The sequence below is a fragment of the Sparus aurata genome, chromosome 1 (assembly GCF_900880675.1).
Source record: "Sparus aurata chromosome 1, fSpaAur1.1, whole genome shotgun sequence".
In the NCBI taxonomy this organism is placed as follows: domain Eukaryota; kingdom Metazoa; phylum Chordata; class Actinopteri; order Spariformes; family Sparidae; genus Sparus; species Sparus aurata.
The window spans coordinates 32,551,615-32,575,771 of NC_044187.1; the positions used below are offsets into that span (position 1 = coordinate 32,551,615).

The 24,157-nt window shown below is 40.8% G+C and overlaps 1 protein-coding gene across 2 annotated transcripts; it reads right to left on the reverse strand.

The window, feature by feature from the left end:
- Positions 1-575: 575 nt before the first annotated feature.
- On the reverse strand, positions 576-22,301 carry LOC115584121 (von Willebrand factor A domain-containing protein 7-like). 2 transcript variants are annotated; one of them, XM_030421581.1, is made up of 17 exons: positions 22,122-22,301; positions 13,437-13,573; positions 13,158-13,302; positions 12,203-12,296; positions 11,530-11,658; positions 9,486-9,672; positions 9,202-9,371; positions 8,953-9,065; positions 8,722-8,838; positions 8,440-8,613; positions 8,178-8,310; positions 6,595-6,747; positions 3,808-3,900; positions 2,778-3,049; positions 2,479-2,612; positions 1,579-1,738; positions 576-1,411 (listed from the first exon to the last, which is right to left on the reverse strand). In XM_030421581.1, exons 1-17 carry the CDS (start codon positions 22,299-22,301, stop codon positions 731-733), a joined length of 3,072 nt encoding a protein of 1,023 aa, XP_030277441.1. In that variant the 3' UTR covers positions 576-730. The 2 variants fall into 2 exon arrangements, with proteins under 2 accessions (XP_030277441.1, XP_030277503.1); XM_030421643.1 differs by lacking the exons at positions 8,722-8,838; positions 13,158-13,302; positions 13,437-13,573; positions 22,122-22,301 and having other exon boundaries at positions 579-1,411; positions 12,203-12,324.
- Between the last annotated feature and the right edge of the window lie 1,856 nt (positions 22,302-24,157).

The window sequence follows — 24,157 nt, forward strand, 5'->3', positions numbered from 1 at the left end:
TAACAAAACTGTACTAGGTACTACAACAAGGAGTTAGGTTGGCTTTTGGCAGATAATGACATTTTATTACACAAAAAACAAGTAAAATGTTATGAATTCATTTACATACAGAATTTTCCATGGTAAATGTATACAAAGGGACATATTTAGCCTTATGCTCAGATGCTTCCTCCTCAATTCTGGAACTCCAAATATTACAGACACTTTGTTGTGCATTTTAAAGAGTATAAATGAGTAATGTGCTACAAAGTTTGTTTTTTACCAGCTGATAAACTGCAAGCCAAATTTCAAGGTGCAAACAGCCTCCTAATGTATCAGGTGTGCAAATGCTGAGCAAAGCCATTTGGCTTCATATTATTGGCTCCATTTATGAGCAAGAATTTCACTAATACAAATAAATCATAGATAATATTAAATGTATCAGTCCGATATATATATATAAATACTGTGTATATATATATATAGATAGGACTGATACATTTATATTATCTATTATTATCTAATGTATTGTGCATCCCTATTGAAGATTGGTCTAAAACCAAAGATTTGTTCAAATTAGATTTTCGTCAGCAAAACTGAAATGTATCAAAAACATGAGAAAAATATGATCCTTTCAATAACATAAATCATTTATCCATGGCAACTTAGGAAGACATTTATTATTCATCGCTTATTCAGTGCTGACATTTTATTTAAGCACCAAATAACCGAATAACCAAACCGCAGCCCCTTAAAACTTTGTTATGAAAGCAGATACCAGCAGGCACAACCACAGTGGCAGTGACAGGGTTAAAACCGGAGGGCCAGCAGAGCGTTCAATGGAATGATAACACTTGCCCACATTGCCAGCTTTATCTACAGCTACTAACTCAACAATCTGCGAGCAGCAGGAGGCTGTGTAGTTTGCCTGAATGATAGGAGCACTCAGGGAGGTGTATGTCAACTTTCCATTGCCCTGACGCAGTGAAACAGTCTCTATCCCGGTTCCATTTCCATCAGTAAGGTTGGCCCAGAGCCCCCACTGGAAAGGTCCACACTTGGACACATCTTGAGGACAATCAGCAGCCTGCACACCAACCACTTCACATGAAGGTGGAACAGAATCTGGAATCTGTTCAATAGAATGATAGCACTTGCCCACATTTCCAACTTTATCCACAGCTACCAACTCAACAATCTGCGAGCAGCAGGAGGCTGTGTAATTTGCCTGAATGATAGGAGCACTCAGGGAGGTGTATGTCAAGTTTCCATTGCCCAGGCGCAGGGAAATGGTCTCTATCCCGGTGCCATTTCCATCAGTAAGGTTAGCCCAGAGCTCCCACTGGAAAGGTCCACACTTGGACACATTTTTAGGACAATCAGCAGCCAGTACACTGACAACTTCACATGAAGGCGGAACAAAATCTGTAATCTGGACACAGAACAGGGAAAGAAAAGAGGAAAGTGTATGTAACAATCACAGCAATGGGCAATTTAGATCTGCAGGATATCAATGACTTTATAAGAGCGATGATTGTGGTCTCAAAGCTTTTTTATTTCATTCTTTTGGACTGTGTGATCAAAGATATGTCTTGTTACCTTGGTAACAACAGACAATCTCAAAACAGCGTAGTTGGAGTCTAGACCATTGGACGACTTGGCTTCCATAGTCAGAGTGACATCAGTGCCCGATGGTGTGTTGGCAGGTGGCGTAATGGTCAAAGTAGCATTGGCATATTGTTCAGGTGTCAAGGTGAGGCTGTCGAGAGAAGAGAGAAAGAAATGCTTTATGATCATAGGAACCATTATTGTGAACAACCCATGCGTTTGATTTTGAATGAATTTAAAGTCTACAGCCGTACTAATGGCTCTGTGAGTTCACTTTGGCACAGCTAAATGCTAATTTTAGCATGCTAACATCTGCATACCAACAATGATAACATGCTCATGCCATCATCTTAGCACGCTGATATTTTCTAATAAACGTTAAAGGTCCAAACAGTGATGCAATCAATTATCGTACATATTGCACATATAAACACAACAAATGGCAACAGAGTGTGGTAGCAATGACTCCTAAACCCCCAGTTAGCGTTCTTGCACTTGATCAGTTTCTGTTGCCAGAGGAGCTATGAGTGTAGATGTAGTTATATCTCTTGCAGAAGGCTTTTCAGCATCTGTGATGCATGAAAGAGGCATGCCACACAGCTGTATTTTACAAACATTGACAGGAGCAGGACTGTACAGATAGGTTCTTTTGTATGACAGTTTGTGAGAATGTACAAATTGAGAAACAAGAAGTTGAATGAATATACTGGCACCTTAAGCCTAACCCTAATCTTTACTCCAACTAATGGTGGGGTTGCAGATGTTACACCACCCAGATATAGCATTGCCTGATGGTTAAGGCAGCAGGAATGGTGTACTTTAGATGTAGAGAAGTGTCAATGTGGAGAACGATATTTGACAATGGAATTGTTTTTAGCGGCTTCTTCTCACCTGTTTGGGTAGGACATTTCAAAGTTTCTGTCATTGTTGGCCCCAATTGAGTACTTGCCACCAGAGCCCTGGGTCATGACACTAAAGGGGAGCGTGAAAGCTTTCCCTGGCTCCATACTGTTGTCTACCACAGCCTACAGGGAAATGAAAGAGAAGAAGGAGCAATTTAATATGTGAAAATTAGTGATATGGTCTTTTGTACCACTAGGCAGTTGTAAGCACTCTGTAAAGGTCTAAATATTCTTTCATCGTGATCTTAAATGGTACACAGGATGTGAAGAGACAGTGAGGAGACCAACCTGTATATTCACTTTAGAGACGGACATCTGGGTGGTAGACTGCCTCTGAAATTCACTGTTTGACAGTTTGTCAGTTCCACTAAGAATGACAACAAACTCCCCCTCTGGGACTGCATCGACTGTCACCAGGATGTCTCCATTGCCCATGTCAGTTGTTGTACTTTTGCTAACAGTCTCAGGACTAGAAACAGTTACCAGGCCGACATCTCCAATAGTCAGCGAGGATGGACCTTTCCTGCCCATTACTGAGAGCATCAGAGTGGCCGGCTGGCCTGGGTTTCCAGAAGAGAGACACAAAGAAGGAAAGTAGGGGGGAGAACAGGAAGAGAATCAATTTTCATGGAGAACATGTCTTAATTGATTTAACAGGAGTCTTTTAGGCCTGAGGAATGTTGGCTTTGAGACACATATTTGCATTTCCAAAATGTGAACTGGTTCTGGATACCAACAAATGGTGTGTCGTAACTAATTTACTCATCATGCCTAGATTGTCTTCATAAAGGCATTATAGCAAACATGTTAGTAAGCATTTTCTTATTAGTCATATTTCTTTCTATTTCCAAATGCTCCACTATGTTCAGAAGCTAGTTGCTAGTTTTGTCAGTCTGTTTGGTGCTGGGTATTGTACGTTGGGTTTATTAACGTTTTTTTTACTGAAATTTGCTGGTTGCTGCATCTGGAAACCATATTTTGTTTTCTTACAACATTTGCAAAAGTCTCTTAAAAGGTAGCTTTGGGGATTTTTAAACTCTATGCTGTTGTCGCACAGAACCGCACATTGAGGCATGTGTTCACATGTTTTTTTAAAACATCGACACATACTCTATGATTGGGATGAATGTGCAGACATAGAATTTAATTAAAATATAAAAATTCCAGCCAGCAAATTAAACAGTCCTAATTATAAAGATGTTGAAGGACCATCACATTTATGATCGATGATCACACATAATTACTTTTTGTATGGTCTCCAGTTAATCAAGCACTAAGGTTGTAAAACAGTAAAATTGCTTTATTGTATGTAGTGTACCTGCTTGCGGACGCCCACTGAGGACTGCGTAACCTGGGTGAGGTCCCTTGAAGCTTTCCACAAAGTCATAGATAAAGGTTATGGTACTTTGGCCTGGAAACACAAGTACAGACTTACAGTAAATACAGACATACAGCAAAAGAAGGACTTGACATGTATGAGGCCGAACAGTCTCTCCTGGTCTTTCTAAAATCAGAATCAACCAACAGATGAGCAATGATTTGTGTTATATTGTTATGACAATACTTGCGGTATGAATATATCTGGTTTGTAAGGACTGAAATACGCTTCTGTTTAAATAACAGTTAACACAATGTGGGTCAGTGGGCCACTGTTTTTTGGACAGACATTTTGGAAAATACTTTTATTTGCTTTCTTGATCAATACCACTCCAGTCAATATGAAATATATGTTGGGACCCTCACTACATGGCTACATGACAATAGAGCTGCGTGCATGTAAGCTTAAATGCGGCCTCCCAGCACTAATAAAGCTTGGTAAGCAAAGGAAAGTGCACCGACCATAACGTCCAGGTGGTAGGTCGCACCTGCTTGTCACAGTCCCCCAGGTTTAGAAGATAAAACAGCTGCATGCCCATTTCATAGCAGTCACATCGTAACGTGTTGCATCTGTGCAGCTGTTACTAAAAGGGACCACACAAACATTTGGATTTTTTTGGGGCGACTGTGGCTCAGGTGGTAGAGCGGGCTGGCCTATGTTAAAACAATAAAACTGCCCCGTGTTTACCAAACACGCTCAGGATCCAGAGAAGTCCTGCGTAACCTCCCTCTAATGCCTACGGAAGGAGGTTTCTCCTCAGAAAACATCTGCTTTGACCCGTTTTCTGTGCCCTACCATGAATTCCAACAATGGTGCCCCATGTGAGGGGCTTTATTCAAGCTTTATTCCAATATTTATGACTCAAAAAAACACATCCAGTCCACCCCAATCAACTCATGGACAACAGCCACTCCCACATGACACTTGACAGCGAACCAGCTCCACCAACGGTGGACACAGGTGCCCCTCCCCTGCGTAGGGTGCCCCAGTCCATTCCCAGCTGCACCAATATATGCTGTGACACTGTAACCCCACACCAAAGGCAGCAAGGTTACCACCCTGTTTGGAGCAGCATAATTGATTCTGGACCCTCATTCACAGGTGAGCTGTATGCACATTGTGGCTCACGCCTGCTTCTTGAACGGACTTCATCCCCATCACAAAAGGGGGGAACATCATTCTGATCACTTTAGCAATATGAGGGACTCTAGCAGTTCAGATGTCTCAGGAGTCTGATGGCAGTGGGAAAGAAAGAGTATTTTTAAGCCTGAAACACACCGGGCCAACCGTTGGCCATCTGAAGCATTTGGGGAGACTCAGACGAGTTCTGGAATAAATCTGTTTGGTGTGTTCAGCTGCATTGGAAGCTTTTGGAACCACGCGGACAGCATCTGCTCCGACTTAACATGCAAAGTCTGAGAAGGTTGGCTATTGGCTGTCTGAGCCATTGGATACTCTGATTGGTTGTGTACTAACTGTATGAGCATTCTGATTGGCGGTATGCTAGCAAATCAGCATGGTGTGTGGGAGGGGCGGAATACTGTGTGCTCTTTGTCTTTCTATGCACTCCGTTCCGTCATTTCCTGTTTTCCTGTTTTTGAGTACTGGCACTAGACTAGCAAACCTGCTGTTAAGGAGGCTTATTGCATCTCGCGCAAGCACAGAACGTACACGCCACTGTGGAGTTGGTAGCACGTTGAAGCGGTGTGTTCAATGCAACTTTTCTGCCGAACGGGTCAGACGAGAGGCAACAGAGTGGTCAGATAAAGGCAGTTGGCTGGTTCAGAGGAAATATGAGCCCTTTTTAGATAGAAAAGGCGGCACATTTGTTTCAAGGTAAGGACTGCAATGTGCCGGCCTGTCTTTCTAAAACCGAGGCGTAATATTCCTCCTTTTCCAAAAGCCGCCTCTGAAGTAGGCATAAACATGTGACGTGACGTCACGTGAAGACGCAGCTGCGTGAAGACGTGAAGCTCAAAGTTGGGCTGTGAACAGTGACATAGAATTTGTCTTCAAAATAAGAGCTTTACATTGCACCCCATTGGAGTTTAGAACTGGGTTCTTAGCGGGGGGCTTTTAATTTGAAAGTAGCGATCGGTCTTAGCTTGCCGACACAACAACAAACTAACACAACCAAACAGCTACAGAGACCGAGGAGATGCTAGCATCTCCTGGATCTCAGCGGCTGTCCAGTTGTTCATCTTAATATCTGCGGATGAAATGATGGACTGACTGCTGTGATCAGCTGTTTCTTGGTTTTAAAACTCCCCGGCTGTGGGTCGCACAACAGTGCACGTCATCGACACCTCTGCTCACCTCACGCAGAGGCCGCCACATTGTCGCCTCGTTTTTAGATAGCAGGCGAGGCGGAAATAAGTGTACCCTCCAAGGCGGAAAATCGGTGGACCAAAACAGACCCCCAATTTGCCGGCCTCTGTCTTAAACCGCGGACTGAGCCGCCAAAAGGACGGGCAAATTGGCGGTTTGGTGCTCTGTCTAAAAATGGCTATGGACTGTGAAACTCCCAGGATACCACTTACATGGACTGTTCGGCACTAAGTTGCTCCAAAGACTGCACCCGCTTTGACACGTTTTCTATGCCCTACCATCAATTCTAACTTATGAAAGAAAGTGAATAAGAGTATTTCCCAACAAGTTTAACGACTCCTTTAATCAGCAAATTAAGTGCATGCACAAGAAGACACAGTTCCCGTGATCATTTCTGACCTGTAATTTTAAGTGTGTATGGTTCTTTGGAGTCTATATTTATTTTCCAGGTTCCTGTTTGCTTGGCTGCATTGAGACGAATTCTCCACAGGTTGCCCACAGTCTGTACGGTCCCCAGTTCACCACTGGCCCCGTTTTGGCTCTGGCTCACACCTGGAATTTGGTAACATACATTATTGGTCATTAATATGTATCACAATGGCATTCTCCCTCAGAAGACAGAACACTTGAAGGTCAATTGTGTAGGATTTAGGGGCTCTATTGGCAAAAATGGAATACATTTTTCATTATTAAAGCTGCAAGAAGTGTTGAACAGGCCCTCGTACACATTGTCACAGAACTTTGAATTGTTGTTGGCGTTGCGAAAAACAGTTCAATATTACTTCCTGTGTCCACTATGTGGCGCTAGTCACAACAGTCATGAACTACAAGTCAGGCTCAGGCGTAGACCATACCATGAAAATGTCATGTAAATCAAATTATCCTTGTCAAAATAAAATTCCTCTCTGTTGCCAGTAGCTGGCGCAATGTGTATTTGAATTTTTTTATAAACACAGGAAACTTGGGGAAGAACTTCCTGTTTCATAGCAAAAAAAAGTTTTTGCAACAGTAGGAAATTATAGAAAGTTTAAAAGACTGGCAATAGGTGGCACTTTGACAAAAAATGAACATTGGCATGTAAATGTCTTCAGGCTTGGACTCTATGGGACAGTTTGGGCAGGATTGACCATGTATGGTAAAGTTACAGCAGCTTCCTGTTTTATGGCCAAACAAAATTCACTATGCCAACAGCGGCACACGGTACAACAACAACACACAAATGGCACAATAGCATCATCAAGGTCATCATCAAGGTCGACTACATTTGAGGTGGATTTCTTCAACCTTCAATCATGTCAATCCTGTTGCGGTGGCAATATGACTCTAAATGATTTTGAGGGATTATTGTCTTCAGGGCTGCGCTCTCATCAATGTGAAGTTTAGGGCAAATTCGACCATGTACTGTTGATTTACAGCAACTTCAAATTTCATGACAAATCATCAAATATTGCCACCATGGCCCAGCTGTTTAATGAACACTAAAGCTTTTAATGCCTTTTCATCCCAAAAGAGTTAGGATTTCATTGACAGATTGTGAAGTCGATCGGGTTAAAGCTCTAGGTGCAATACTTATAAATCATAATATTGAGCATTAGCTACAAAATGATTAACTTCTTGTTGGGTAAGGGTCATGGCACCAAACATTTGGTTGATCTACAACTGATACACATGTATATTTCTACAATTTAGATGAAAGTATTCCTGGGGGCAGTTCTTTATGGCCAAAACCCATAAAACCCATACATTTCCACCAAATGTTCAGAGTTGTATGAGTTTTCAAGCACATTCAGCAGCACAAAAATGTAATTTATTTTGTAAAATAATTACTGCATCACCAAAGGGCCTCTGCACTGGCTAGTGCTCTGGTGTTACAAGGGGTGTTGAGTTTGTCACAATCTGCAATCTCACTGCAAAATGCTACTAAATCCTAGACATTGGATCGTTAGATCTTTGCAAACATTGCATAAGGAATGGTATGTTACCTGCAGGGTTGGTCAGTGTGAAAGTAATGGATTTTCCTGTGATGTAGATAGTGATATTTTTCAGAGATTCATCTACTACAAAGGAAAAGGTCTCCTGCTTCCTAGGGCTCCTTGCTCGCTGGAGAACTGTCACCTGATGGAGAGCAGAGAAAAAGTGGAGCAACAGGGATGATTTACATATCTACTTTTCAAAATGGTCCAATGAAGAAAGACCTTGCACTTGCCTCAGATAGTACAGACTGTGCCAACTACACTATCTTACCAGAGCTGAAGTGGATGTGTCAAGGATGACATCTGTGGCCTGAGGCAGCTGTTTCTTGGACACTTGGATGGCCTGACCTCCAGAGGCCAAAGCCAGGTCCTTGTAGTCATTAAAGCTAGCAGCTCTGAGGGAACGACGACGCCTCGCACCACTGGCCGTCATGAAAAATGACACCTATGGAGATCATTTAATGTGGAGATTAACCCCTAGCATTTCAAGTTAAAATCGCTGAATAAACCGAGTAAACAGAGCATCATTGGTGCCATCAGTGTGGGTATTTACAGTTGACTTGGTGGTCCTGATGAGAGCAATAATAGTGTTCTTGAGGTTGATGTCTTTGGCTATAGCATCAGTGAAAACGTAAATATGGGAGGAGGAAGGGGCACCAGTGAGAGCCAACTGGACAAACAAAATAATGAAACTGGTGAGTGCATTTTGGATTGCAACAATCTTTAAATATCCAGAATGTTTTCCCCAATCAATAACCATCTGACAATATCATGGTTATAGTACCTGAAGTCCAGACAAGCACATCTCAGGGACATCACCACCTCCTTTGGCTTTGAGCTTAGAGATTTCTCTTTTCATCTCATCAGGGTCTGTTGTTCTGATCATAGGTCCAAAATCTACATATAGAGCACATTAAAAAAAGGGCCAAGGTCAAAGCTTTTTGAACCAAATGTAGCTTTCCTTTCTAAAATCACTTTTTATCCTACAGCTAGCTGCGCTTCCTAAACATCAGTATGATCCAAGAGTTCATACCGGGATCATTGAAAGGCACCAGAATATACTCAGACGGCTCATCCTGTGTTCCTTTTTTGCTGTCAATTAGCTCATAAACAACAGCCCTGGCTTCATCGATGTCATCTGACATACTGCCGGTGGTGTCAATAACAAAGCACACGACAGAGGAGTGAGCGATCCCCATCATTCTGTGAGGGAGAAAGAAAGAGTGAAGAATTAAAGCTCAGGTCAATCTACTCATCCGTCTCAGTAAGTTTTCATCATGAAGTAAAACTTAGAGATTTGATATCTGAAAGGCACACCTCAGAAAGTCTTTGTCCCCGGCAGCAGACCGGATGTCCTCCAGCAGCTGCAGGCTGGCAGCTGTGGCCAGAGTCACTGCAGCATTGTGGAAGGCCACGTTGTCTGCGCGACGCTCATCCTTGCTGATGCCTCCACGAGGAATTTCTGCGCTAGTCAGGTCAGCTGCACCTCCATGGCTGCATTTACCTGGTGCAGGACAGAAGGGACAGATCAGACTGGTTGAAATAGCAATTTATAGTGGACCTGTGCAAGTTCTGTACTCCATCGTGTTTTCTGGGTAGACTGAATCCCACAATAACTGTCATGCTGCATCTGGATTTGAGTACATTACCAAACCCACTCGGTACTAGAGTGTATAGAATGGTTCAGATGAGAGTTAAAGGGGTAATATGTATTAGTTGTGGTTAAGTACAATATCTAGATTCCTTATGGGGGATTGAAGGAGCAGTTTGACATTTTGGGGATATGCACTTATTTATTTTCTTGCTGTGGGTTGGATGAGAACATCGACACCACTCTCATACAGTATGCCCATTAAATAAAAAGATTAAGTCAGCAGCTGGTTAACTTAGCTGAGCACAAAGACTGAAAACGGGGAAACAGCTAGCCTGGCAATGTCCGAAGGTAGAAAAATCCACCAGTACCTATTGTATAAAGCCTATAACATTTTATTTGTCATTTGTTTACTTCTCACAAACCGTGTGGCTTCTTGGCAAGGAACAGTCACTTCATGGACTCTTACTGGTTGTCTGTCTACATATGACAAGACTCCTAGAAGTGACTGCTATATATTGAACTGACAAATGTTAGACTAATATCAATCTTCTCATCTAATCGTGGCAAGATAATGAGACATCTAATTAAAGGTTCATCCTTTTATTGTTTGCAGATAAGTGAAACATTTAAATGTGCAATATCTAAGAATTTTACTTAAAAACATTCAAATATTTACAAACATTTTCAACAGAATGTAAAGAAATAACAGTTTATATCATGATATGTATGTACTGTGTTCCAGAGATATCTACTGAAGTAAGCATGCAAACCAGCTAGCCCTGGCCCATTCCGATTCAAAGCTCTTGTGCTAGCTGTGTAGACACCAACATTGCCATGGTGTTTTGAGCTCCCAGTTTGCACCAAGCCCCCAGGAAGAGCTTTGGGCTTTGAATCTAACTTTCATAATGGCCAAACTTAGTAATTGCAACACACTGTGATGCACTGGGGCCTTAAAAATCTTCTTTCCATAAGCTTAGATTGTGAAAAAATGTGTTGAGTGTCACAACCCCCATAGAATGACCTGTTTCAATATCATTATTTGAGCAATTCAATCCAACAACGTTTGGAAAGTCTAGAAGAGCCGTGCCATGAAATTATTTTATTCACATTCAGCTAGCTGGACACTGAACCGGAAATTAGTCAGCTCGGCCAGCTTGAGTTAGTGAGTGTGCACGCTCAATAGGCCCCACAACACAGAAAATCCAGGTTACTTTTACTCTGGAACTTCAGCTTTTTTGGCTTAATGCGCCACTGAGCAGCTTTCATTGGAATGAACAGGACTCCGCCTCTGTAGCTCCATCCAGATAACCATGGTCTGCACTGCTAGCTGCACAGCTGACAGAGCTTACTAGCTAATTATGGCTAGCAGCCATTAGCAGTTACTCTGGTGAAATACCGACTCTCCGTTTTTTTGTATGAATTTGACAGGATACCAATTCTTACATATTGCAGCTTTATATCTAAACATGGCCTCTTACATTTCAGGCAAAATGTTATATAATTTGCTTAACCTCTTTCCATTATGTAAGTGAGTGGGTGAAATGTCTTGTTTTGTCTGCTTTCTTTCGATCATGATGTGTCAAGTAATTGTGGTCTCATATAAATGTTTACATATCTTGCGAGCTGTGGAAGTTCATTTCTTCCTTAAGGGGAAAGGAAACAGTGTATTGGCTCCAGTGGTCACACTCAGCCTCTCAGCCAGTCCTGCTCCTTGTGTCAGTGAATATGTGTTTGAATGTGGTTTGGGAATATGTTTGTTGCTGATACCTTGAGGCTTGAAGGAGGAGAAGATTCCCATGTAGCCTGATGTGAGTTTCTTCTCCTTCAGGATGCTGGAGAGGATGGGATTGGGGCATGATCCACTGGCACAGTCATTGCAGGTGGCAGTGGCAACATCTACACAAGCAAAAGGCAAATGGGATGCACAACGGGTATAGCGAGGTAAGTTTCAGTTCATCAGGCTGGCTTAAGTTGTATGGTATACGTTAGACCACTGATAGGAGTGTTATGTCAGAGCTGTATGATTATATGAAAATAATGCAGACCCACCAGTCAATCAGAATGAATCAACCTCTTTGGCCATGGCATAAACAACCAACTCTGCTTTTTGGTGTACAGATATAAACCCAGATGGGTTTTTACCCAACCCATAACAAATGCATAGTCGTCCTACAACTCTGATTCCAACAATGTAAGGCAGAAATAAAGTGTCTCAGCAGCACAACCCAATCAATATTGCTGAAATTGTAAACACTGCTTTGCCTGAATGAGGGATTTATCCTTTTTTCCGGGTTGTATGTGCCCACGAACAAAAAAGCCGGCCCCAACCTGGCCCCCCTATTAAAACTGGTCTAGAACCGCCACTGGTTTGGAGGCGTCAAACATAAAATGAATAAACATGGTTGATCATGTATGGCAACAAAAACACAGACACACACACCTGCCAGGTTTTCCAGTTGATGGTCTGGACGTATAAGGTTGATGTATGGGTCCGTGTACCCCAGCTCCACCCAGTTACTATGGGCATAGAAGTCCTGACAGTACATGGAAACACACACACACATTAACCCCTGTATATGTCAAAGGGCAGAAGTGAAGTTAGTAAGTTTTTATATTGTTGCTTGCTGTGTATTATTTGCATGAGTTTGTTTTGTTGTATTCCATGCTTTTATTTTTGTAAATTGGTTTGTGTTTGCACTTTCTGTCACTGCTTGATGTCTGCACTCCCCTTGACTAATTTGATTCCCTGATAACCCGCACCTGGTAGATCTGTATTTGTAACAGGCACTGGGGACAACCAATTGAATCTCTGAGAATGTTACAAGGAAACAATGGCATGATTCAACGGGTGGGACCAACTACCTGGGTCAAATGGTAAGGATATGACTGGCACAGAAAGAAGAAAAAGAAAGTCTGGGGTGTGCAGAGAGGAGTGTGGAGCGAGGACAATGGTATACCAGGCAGTGAAGAGAGAGGCATACCGACAAGCCACCACCTTTTCTCTGTTGCACCCACACTGGACTGAAGGTTTTAAGGGATGCTGGGATTCAATATATTTGGGACTCTTTAAAACTAAATGCATTCAGAATGGTTAAATACATTTTTTAAATTTTGTACCTTGAAGTTTGGCTCTTTTGGTCTCCTCAGTGTTGATCTCCAGCCAATAAAAAGAGAACCCCCCCCCCCCCCCTTCATCTTCAGTCATAATCATTAAATCTTCCAAGATTGGCAGGGATCTAATTAATGTTCACATTTTGTTTTTGTTTTTTAACATCAGATTGAAAGCTGTACTTGCAGCCTCCAAGTTTAACAAAAAAAATAAATGGGAGTAAAGCAGTTGTTCTTGGGACCCCTTTAACCTCTCTGTGTCCAGCTGTTTTGTTGAGTCCTCTCACCTGTAGTGTATGAAGGATTCTGCCCAGTGTTTCCCTGGCAGCCTGGAAGTTCTTCTCGTGAATGTTTGCTTTAATGGCCGCCATACCCTCCATAATAAGGCCACGTCCTTCCAGAAAGGCTTCTGAATTGAAGTGGTGTGGCGCACTGAAAGAAAATTTCACAAGCGATACATTTGTTTGTGTAAAATCAAGTATTTTTATTTTATTTTTTTAATTAGAAATAGTTCTATTATTTGATTGATTTTTAGCAAATGTAATTTAGTTTTGATCCACTTGTACCTGTTGACAAAGTTACGGTCTACCAATCCGTTCTGTGTGTAGATTTGTTGAAGAGCAGAGTGAAACTTGGCCCCAGAGACTTCTCCTGCGGCTGTGGGGCCGAGACAGGCCTGGACCAGCTCCTCAGGAGATGAACCCTGTGGTGAGCGGTGAAGAGCAAGTGTTCCAGTAGAATCAAAAAGATCACAAACAACACAACAATAAGGAGAATGTTGGGCCTTTTCAGTCGATTATATACCTGTGTTGTTGTCATACAATAGTAGGAATGACGTGAGCTAAGTCTAATCATTCATCTACAGTCATAATCATTAATTGTTTAAGTATTCTAAACTTTGACTGAATTGGCTCAGATCTAATTAATGTTAGTGTTTTGTTTTTGTCTTTTTTTAACCTCAGATTGAAAGCTATACTTGCAGCCTTCAAGATTAACAAAAATATAATTGGGAGTAAAGCAGCTGTTCTCAAGAATAGTCCTGAGCTCTGTCAAATCTGTCAGGACATTTGGTTAAAAGCAGTGTCAGTAAGTCAACTACCATGAATGTCTTTACAAAATTTCATGGTTATCAAACAAATAGTTGTTCCAATAGCTTCATGACCAAAGTGGTGGACTCACATTTACAATGCCTTAAGTCACACCACTAGCATGCCTTGAAAAAATCAGCCAGTGGAGCTTTAACTGCTGCTCTATATTAAATCAGCTCCCATAAGCTTCTGCTACTTTCCTCTCCCTAAGCACTCATATTAGTAATAAAGATTGATGACGTTCATGGTTATTTGGATAGAATGCTTATCTATGTACTGTTGAAAATTCACTGGTGGACTCGACTCGCCCCTTGGTTTTCCCACATTCAAAAACACCCTCCGGAAGTGCCATCCTGCATACCCCTATGGTAGATAAAACATGATAAAGTGGCCTGTAGGGTGCCCTTACAGTAGAGAAAATGACTCTCTATAATGACTGTCTGGCACCCCACCACATACAGCTTGTGCTCCTTTTATTTATTTTTTTGTCCCTGAAACATCCACCACTGTGAAAATGTGTATTTATTATATTGAACATGGGTTGAGAACTAAAATGCTCAACAAAGGTTAATGAAATGGTTTTCTAAGTGTTTATTGAATTTGTTTATATCATTTGTTGAACATTGGCATCGCAAATGTTGAGTGAGTAGCTCAGTGTGATAGAAATTTTGTACTTCAATGAGAGATGTAAACTGAAGTCCTACATAGGAATGTTCAATGTAACTGTTTAAAATGACCTGTAACCTGTGATCTTGTTTTAGGACATTTTATTACCTATGTCTGGTATTGAGTGACCACTGAAGCTTAACTCTTCCTTATCACTTCCTTCTCTGTGGAGTATTCCTTTAAGTGCAGGTCATAAATTAGGAACTAATTGAGTGAAAACACACCCACAAAGAGGGATATATACCATGCTTTTCTCTTCAGATATTGAGTCTTCACTTTGTAACAGACCTGCGTGTTGCTCTGTGAATGCTCCTCTTGTACAAGATTAAAACTTTGTTTGAATCTTGAGCTGACTCCGATCTCCTTCCTCCAGTTCTAAATTAACGCAGAATTATTTTAACAAAACATTTGGCGCCCGAACAGGGACCCCAATATCTGTCGCTCTCTCCACATCAGCGGACCTGAAGACCTTGCAAGGCGGAGGTAAAAACTCCTGAAAAGTCCTCCACCGCGGGGCTCTTAAAGCTTCGTTTGGCCAGGGAGGCCAGGTCGCCTGGAGAGAGGGACAGTGACGGGTCTAACCAAAGAGGGGAGACGGACCAGCCAGGCAAACATTGAGTGAGGGACTCAAATCATCAAAAGGGTAAGAAATAACCATTACTAATAAGTAAAGCAAGTCAGGGACTTGGGAGATCAGGGATCTCTTAGAATAGGTCAGGGACCTAAAGGAAATAAAGAAAAAAGCAAGTCAGGGACTTGGGGGAGCAGGTCTCTCTTAGATTTAGGGCAGGAACCCTAAAATATCTGTCTTTGGAAGGACAAGGCTTAAACTAATCCCTCAGGGCTGAGAAACCAAAAGGACGTCGGGTCAGGGACCCATAGGAAAGAGTCAGGGACTCATAAGGAAAAGATATGGAAAAACCGGTAAAATAAAATAAAATGTAAAAAAAAAAAGAAAAAGAAGAGCGCTCAAATAGAAATACGAATAAAATTGAGATAAATAAAAAGAAAGGATCAAAATGGGAAATTGTAGTAGTTGTTATAAATGTTGTTGTGAACCTGACGAGGTTCAATATAAAGGAGATGTAAAATAGATCGATCGATAGATAGATAGATAGACAGATTGTTAGACCGATTGATAGATAACTGTATAGATCCCGAGGGGAAATTAGGTAATCGTAGCAGCGGTACAGTATAATAAGAATATAAAAATAAAAAACAAGAGTTAAGGGCAAATATTGATATAAAAAAAAACAGTACAATACACATTTGAAAATATTATACATTAAGCTGCTCTTAAACTTGTCTAGAGTTTTGTGGAGGCACAGGATTATGTAAAAAAGAAGTAGGGGTTTGGAGGAAAGTTGCAGGCAGAAGAATGCAAAGAATTGGTAGAAAAGAGAGAGGCAAAGTCAAAGGGAAGTAAGATGAGAAAGAAAAAAGAAGGTTATATACAGGCAAAGGCATGGTTGGATTAGGCAGAAGCAAGAAAGAGAGGAATGCAGAAGCAGAAAGAAAAGGAAGTGAGACAACGTAAAGTAGAAATTGAGAAGAGAGGTTGAAGAAAGGAAAAGACAGGAAGAAAAAGAGAAAAAGGAAAAAGATTCAGGAAGTAATAAACTTTATCCTGTTTTGTACTCCAACCGAGATAAACAGGAGAATGATGATTATGTGCCTCTGGGTCCCTATCCTGATCCTCCACGTACGTCGACCCTCAACTACTGCAGCCTCCTGAACAGGCCTCCGCTCCGCTCCACACCCTCACCCTCCTTCTCTCTCTGCACCTACTCTCTCCGCTCCTGTACCAACAGAAAGAGCCATAGGAAGTCAAAAAAAAAAACAAGGACTGGTAAGTGGTATGAATTTTTTTAAACCTTCTGTCATGCCTATAATCTCTCTGCCAAAGAAGTCAGTGAATTTTAATATAGAAGAAGAAGAAATGTATCCGCTGATAGAAATGCTGGAGGTAGAAAGTATATTAGGGTGCATTGTAAAGCAAAATTGGTGTTTGATTAAGGTAACATGGGACCCATTCCACAACAATGTCACCATACTACATGGGGACGCTCAATGGACTGTCCAAGTTGATGTTTTGATTCAAAGAATAATAATTCATTTTCAGGGAAGAGCAGATTATTGCAAAATAGCACAGTGTGTAAAGAAAGCAGATGAAGGTGTATTGATTTACCTAGAGAGACTGATGAAAGTGTAGCAAACAGCGGTATGCAACAGGATAATGCTGACAATGGTCAGTACAATATGCAGCTAAAAAAAAAAATGCATTCCTGAATGGATTGAAGCCAGAGATCTCACAGTTTGTAAGGAAGCACCCGGTTGGTGTTGGAACAGCTGGTATACAAGCTACGACCGACCATGCAGTACATGCAGAGAATGTACTGAAAGAAAAGAAGGCCAAGAAAGGTGGAACAAAAAGGCAAGTGAAGTATTTGTCATGGATGATGATGATGATGATGAAAATTATGCTAATGCATTTACTGATGTGTATTTCCGAGGCAATGTCAACTGTGGAGGCTGGAGAGGGAGAAGCAGAGGAGGAGGATGGGGAGAGTTGGAGAAGATGCGAGCTGCTACAATTGTGGCAAATTTGGACATTGGGCTTGAGAATGTAGAGCTCCAAAGGGCAGAGGTCAAGGAGGCTGGCAGGAAAGAGGAGGAGGAGGGAGACCCAGACGAGTTGATGATTCATCGGCATGACTATCCAATAAATCAGGTCATGCACTGACACACACAGACACACACCAAGACACAGAAGATGAGGAAGAAGAAGTATGTTTGCTAGATAGCGCTCCAGTATTATTAAGTAAGCACCAAAACCTACTACCAAAAGATAAATGATGTCTTTCTTTGGCATAACTAATTTTTGCAGAGAGTGGATTGCTAAATATGCTGAAAAAAGCACAACTGCTCCAAACTGCTATATATGATCAACCTGTGGTGGCTCATGATAAAATAACATGGACTCAAGAAACAGATGATGCCTTTGTGACTTGACTCAAAATAGTTCTAGTGAGCTCTTCAGTATTAGCTTTCCCTGATTACACAAAGCCGTTTGTTCAGACATGCGATGCAAGAAATGGTTTTATGACTAGTGTTCTAACACAACCATTTGGTGGAAAACAGAGACCTATTGCATATTATTCATCTAAAATAGATAACATCACAAAAGCTATGCCACCTTGTTTGCAGGCAGTACAGGCAGCTGCACTCAGTGTGCAGAGTTCTGCTTCTATAGCGTTATTTCATCCATTGACACTTATGTTTTCACATGCTTGTTCTTCAAATGCAAAACAAGATAGTTTTTATTGTCACAGCCACATCTCACTATGGAGAGATGCACTACATTAAACCCATCAACTCTGTTGCCAAATGAAACAGATGGAATAGCACATGATTGTGTAGGAGACACTAGTGTTGAAGTACTACCAAGACCAGATCTCACCGATGTACCACTTAATACTGCTGATATTGTGATGTTTGTAGATGGCTCATGTAAGAAGAATCCGGATGGAACAAATGTCATTGGATATGTCGTAGTAACATCCAACAAAGTTTCCAAGTCAAGTTCCTTATCGTCACATTTCTCTGCATAAACAGCAGAACTTGTTGCACTTATGGAGGTGTGCAAAATAGGAAAGAATAAAGATCTCATTTTGCAGCTATTGGATGCCATTCAACTGCCGAGAAAAGTTGCAATATGCAAGTGTGCTGCACACACTTCAAGGAAAGATTTCTATTTCAATAGGGAATCAAAAAAGCAGACGGAGAAGCAAAACGAGCGGCTGATTCTTTGGAAAAAGTAGATGATATTTATACCACCAAGGTTATGCCTACACATATAGATCATGATATTTTAAGGGACATGCAAAATAGCTCACCTGAGACTGAGAAAAACATGTGGCGAACTAAAGGAGCCACAAAGACAGAAGCAGGAATTTGGAAGAGCTTAGGCGATAAACCTCTATTACCAAAGAGTTTATTTAGATTTGCTGCAGTATTGAGTCATGGGAATATCCATGTCTCAACAGGAGGGATGGTATCCACAATAAGAGAACATATTTACTACATATGGATTTCAAAACTACTAAAAAAAAAATGTTTGTGCTTCATGATTGATATGTTCTACACATAATGCTGAAGGTAGACCACGTCCAAAACCAGGTAAATTCCCAGAAGCAGCTTACCCATTTGAAATATTATATGGAAGGCCATTCACGGTACTGCTAATAGATATGAAGGGAGATGATACTAGATTGACTGAAACAATTGTAAACTATAATGTCAAAATGGTGAAGAACAAGAGTGCTACGTCTACAGTATCTCCTCCAATAGGTCCAGCACCAACAGGAGGGCCAATAAACCCAGGAGATTGGGTGTTCATCAAAGTCCTGAGACAAAAGAATTGGTCAGCCCCATGCTGGGAAGGGCCCTAGCAATTACTGCTGTCTACACCTACAGCAGTCTGCATAGCTGAAAGACAGACGTGGATCCATCTCACGCACTGCAAAAGAGTACAAATACTACTGTCAGATAAGTAGAAGCATTCACCATGCCGGAATTAAAACTATGTGTAATAACTGTTTTATGTGTGACCACAATTGCATTCCTTATCTCAAATTTAGAGACACAAGGCAAGGTACATGATAAAATGAGGGAAGGAGCTATAGGAACACAATCCAGATGGGACACTAGGAGAGGTGCAGTAATAATACAATGTACTGGAGGGATAAACTGCATTGCTCAGATTGGCGCATGTCAGATTTTCCCTTGCTCAGGACAACACTCTGACTGGCTGGGGTCAGAGAAATATATCTGTGTCACCACAGTTGCATGCACTGCGTATAGGAGTGTGTGGGGTAAAACTGTTAACAGGTATGGGTGTGGATGTGAGAAGTGGAATTGGGTAATTGCCAATACAGGAACACAGGATTGGGGATACAATCTGAGACGTGAATTTAAAAAACGATTGACAAGTATCAAGATGATGCCAGACACTTGGAAAATAAACCACTGCAATCCTGTAATAATAACACTCAAGACTCCCAAGCACACTGATAACAGAACATATGTGTTGGGAGCATGGGTAAGTGGAACAAACCCAGTTGGGATATTTCATATAAAATTGTCCCCAAACTTGAGTAATCAGACAACATCTGTAATGGCTACACCAACCACACATATTTTGATGAAAACTAATCCTGTAAAATATATAGATGTCAAAAATATAAAGGAAACGTATGCCCTAGAAATGGGATTCACAGATTCAAATGTATGGTTACAATGAATGTTTACACAGCCCGAAACAGCAAGTTTTCCCCCTCAAGCTGTCTAGCCTGTGCAGCCAGGTCGGGGTTAGGCACAGTGCCTTTTCCCCTTAATTCAGATAATGATCCGAAAGGTTTTCGTTGCATGCTAGATTTATACAACTCAGATAGTGTTACAAACTGCACCACTTTGAACCTTTTATTCCCACCAGTGTCACCACAGATTAAACCACCTTGGTTTACTCCATACACTGGAAATTAAAGGTACCGTGTCAGTAGGGGTGTTGATAATCTATAAAACCATCATTGATGTAAGTAAGGGCGAGAACAATGTCAGTGATGGTGTAGTGAATGATCAAATCATGGCTAGAGCTGATGTTTGGTGGTTCTGTGGAGGTAAGACACTCAGAGCAAAATTACCAATTGACTGGAAGGGAACTTGTGCCATGGTACAGTTACTAATGCAAACATATATTTTACCATATGACACGATGACAGATAACTCACGTATTACCAAGAGAAAAGCACCAAAGGGATCATTTGATAGTAAGGTTTATGTGGATGCAATTGGTGTTCTTCGAGGTGTTCCAGACAAATTTAAAGCTAGAAATCATGTTGGTTCAGGGTTTGAATCATTCCTGGCTTGTCGGGTAACTATTAATAAAAATGTGGATTGGATAAATTATGTGTATTATAATCAACAACGATTTCTGAATTACACTAAGGGAGCAATTGGGGGCATACATCAACAGTTAGATAAGACTAGTTTAATGGCATGGCAGAATAGGATGGCGTTAGACATGTTGTTGGCTGAAAAAGGAGGAGTATGTAGAATGTTTGGACAGGTTCTATAAAAGCTATGATGTTATCTGTAGCTGTAATGATTGTCATTCTAACCATTTGTGGATGTTGTTTTATCCCCTGTTTGAGAGGACTGTTACGGAGACTCATTGACACTGCTGTGATCAAAACAGCGATGCTGTATGAAAGGGTCCCCACCACCGATGACTACCAGGAGGACTATGAGAATGCAGCACAAGAAAATGTTACATTGATATGGCAGATGATGATTTATATGGTAACCTGTTTGATAAAGATAAGGACATCACAGTTTAAGGGATGATTGTTGTTTATGTGTTTATCTACTGATTAAGATGATACTTCAGACAATCTAACTGAAGTTGTAGTTTTCTGAATTGGCAGACTAGAGCAACTTAGGAGAAAAATACTTACAGCCTTTGTACATATTGAAAGTGACCCCTTTTCATTTATTCTTTTTACGCGTAAGGGATAGTTTAGTTAGGTAGGGATAGGTCCGTAGCCAAGCCCGATGGGTTGACTAGCTTGGTGGGGACGTTTATGTTTTGTTTTGGGGTGACAATGTAATCAAAATGCTTTTGAACTTATGCTTATTTCTATATAACTTCTGTGCCTGATTAAATTGAGTACCTGCGTGTGGTTGCCGGGGCAGCGGGACCGTGAGAGAGTTTCCCTATCTAGAAAGATAATTGGAATGTTTTGAACTGCCTGATAGGGTTTTCGCTCTCACACTCTACAAAATTTGTTATAATTATGCTTGAAATCAGCATAAACAGGAGGGATATGTGATAGAAATTTTGTACTTCAATGAGAGATGTAAACTGAAGTCCTACATAGGAATGTTCAATGTAACTGTTTAAAATGACCTGTAACCTGTGATCTTGTTTTAGGACATTTTATTACCTATGTCTGGTATTGAGTGACCACTGAAGCTTAACTCTTCCTTATCACTTCCTTCTCTGTGGAGTATTCCTTTAAGTGCAGGTCATAAATTAGGAACTAATTGAGTGAAAACACACCCACAAAGAGGGATATATACCATGCTTTTCTCTTCAGATATTGAGTCTTCACTTTGTAACAGACCTGCGTGTTGCTCTGTGAATGCTCCTCTTGTACAAGATTAAAACTTTGTTTGAATCTTGAGCTGACTCCGATCTCCTTCCTCCAGTTCTAAATTAACGCAGAATTATTTTAACAAAACAGGTTCGACAAAGTTGTTCTGAGAATATATAGGTATGTGTATGAATTGTCACATATACCTATAAATACTTATACTAATAAAGTGACACCTTGTGTTTATATCCTGGTTGAATTTAAGTATACACATGCCTTTTAATCATGGTGAACGTTTGAGTATTTCTGTGCTGTCTTGCATATTTATGATGATCCATCCTACCGTGGGTTTGAACTCATGACCAGCTGCCTTTGCCACAGCCCGACATGTGTCTGTCACTTTTTGCAACAGAGCCAATCCTGTAATGCTGGTATGACTGGATTCACCTCCAATATGTAGAAAGGCCAAGGTGGGCCCTGATAGGGCTAAAGCCAGCAGGGCTGTGCCCAGCAATGAGGTCATGATTGATCTACAGGGAGAGAAAAATGATGAAGTGTCAATTATCAGCTTGGTTAAATGATTAATGATCTAAAGGACCGTTCATTCAGTTGATTTGTATTCTGGTTTTGGTTGCTGACACATCACCAAATATTATTGGAATAGTAGAAGACACATTAGAATCACAGAATTTAAATCCCACTGGAGCCATATGTCAGATTTCTTATGTCAGATATGTTATTATATATTGGGCATTCTTTCAAATATCCAGATGTGTTACATTCAGTGTCATGTATGTGACATGAGGAGTTCAAAGGCAAAGACACATGTTAAGCACACTTGCATACTTGTAGAAAGTACCAATGATGCAACTCCCCATCAAGCTTATCGCTTCACTTTTTACTTTGTTTTCTTGCTATTCACACAGATTTCTCAATGATTATTTAAACAGTGAACTGAAACCCATAATGTCTACAATCCTCTATTTTTGTCAAAGATTAAAATGTGCATATGGTGTAAAAACAAAAGAACAAAAAGCAATTCAAATATTATGTATAGCACATACAAAAAAAGCTAATCAATAAATCATTTAAAACAATGGTAAGTTCTTACAGGCTGATTAAATTGGAAAGTATTTACTACAAAAAAACTTTAGATTCATTTTTTGTCATTATCAGTTGTACACAAGTAGAAGGTGATCAAATGAAAGGATGTCCCCTCATAAAAAACTTAGTGTGAACAGTTAAAAGGGGTTGTGAACGCTGTCGCAATTCAAGTCACATCCTGTGGAGCATGCTCACTTTACTGAATTTCAGAAGCATAATGAATTAATAAAATGACATGACAACGTTTTATTAGTTTATCCTCAAAATGACCCCACTGTGCGTAACAAGATTTCACTGCTTGGGAAAGTTTAGGTGGAGGTGACCTGTGGAGAGGATATACACTGCTCAAAAAAATTAAAGGAACGTTTTTTTTATTGAGTATGGCATGAGGTCAGTTGAAGCTGTCTGATAATGTTCTGGTTGGTTAAGTAGCAGAGGGCATTGTTAATCAGTTTCAGCTGAATTGGTGTTGACGGAACAGAAGTTGCACAGGTTGTCCAACTCCTCAAGGATGGCACATCCACACGTGCCTTAGCAAGGAGATTTAATGTGTCTCCCAGGACAATCTCCAGAACATGGAGGAGATTTCAGGAGAAAGGCAGTTACTCTAGGAGAGCTGGACAGGGCCGTAGGAGGTCCTCAACCCATCAGCAGGACCAATGTCTGCTCCTTTTTGCGAGGAGGAACAGGTTGAGCACTAGCCGTGAACTACAGAATGACATCCAGCAGGCCACTGGTGTGAATGTCTCCGTCCAAACAATCAGAAACAGACTTCATGAGGGTGGCCGGAGGGCGCGACTTCCTGTAGTGGGCCCTGTGCTCACCGCCCAGCACCGTGGAGCTCGATTGGCATTTAGTTCAGTTCAGTTCAGTTCAGAAAACTTTATTTATCCCATACGGGCAATTCAGTTTACACCTCCCAGTTATATTAAGTTAGAAAAGAAAGAAAGAAAGAAAGAAAGAAAGAAAGAAAGAAAGAAAGAAAGAAAGAAAGAAAGAAAGAAAGAAAACAAAACAAAACAAAACAAAACAAGACATACAACAATCATTCATTAGACATACAACTCTGACACACAACTCTCAGTTATCAGTAAATCAGTTCAACTCATGGTTCCAACAGCGATGTCATGTACCTGTGCAATATACAAGTAAATAAATAAATAAATAAATAAATAAATAAATAAATAACAAGCACAACCCTACTCATTAAAATTGGCATTCATCAACCTAATAACTGAAGGGATAAAAGAATTTGAGTAGCGATTTGTCTTCCTC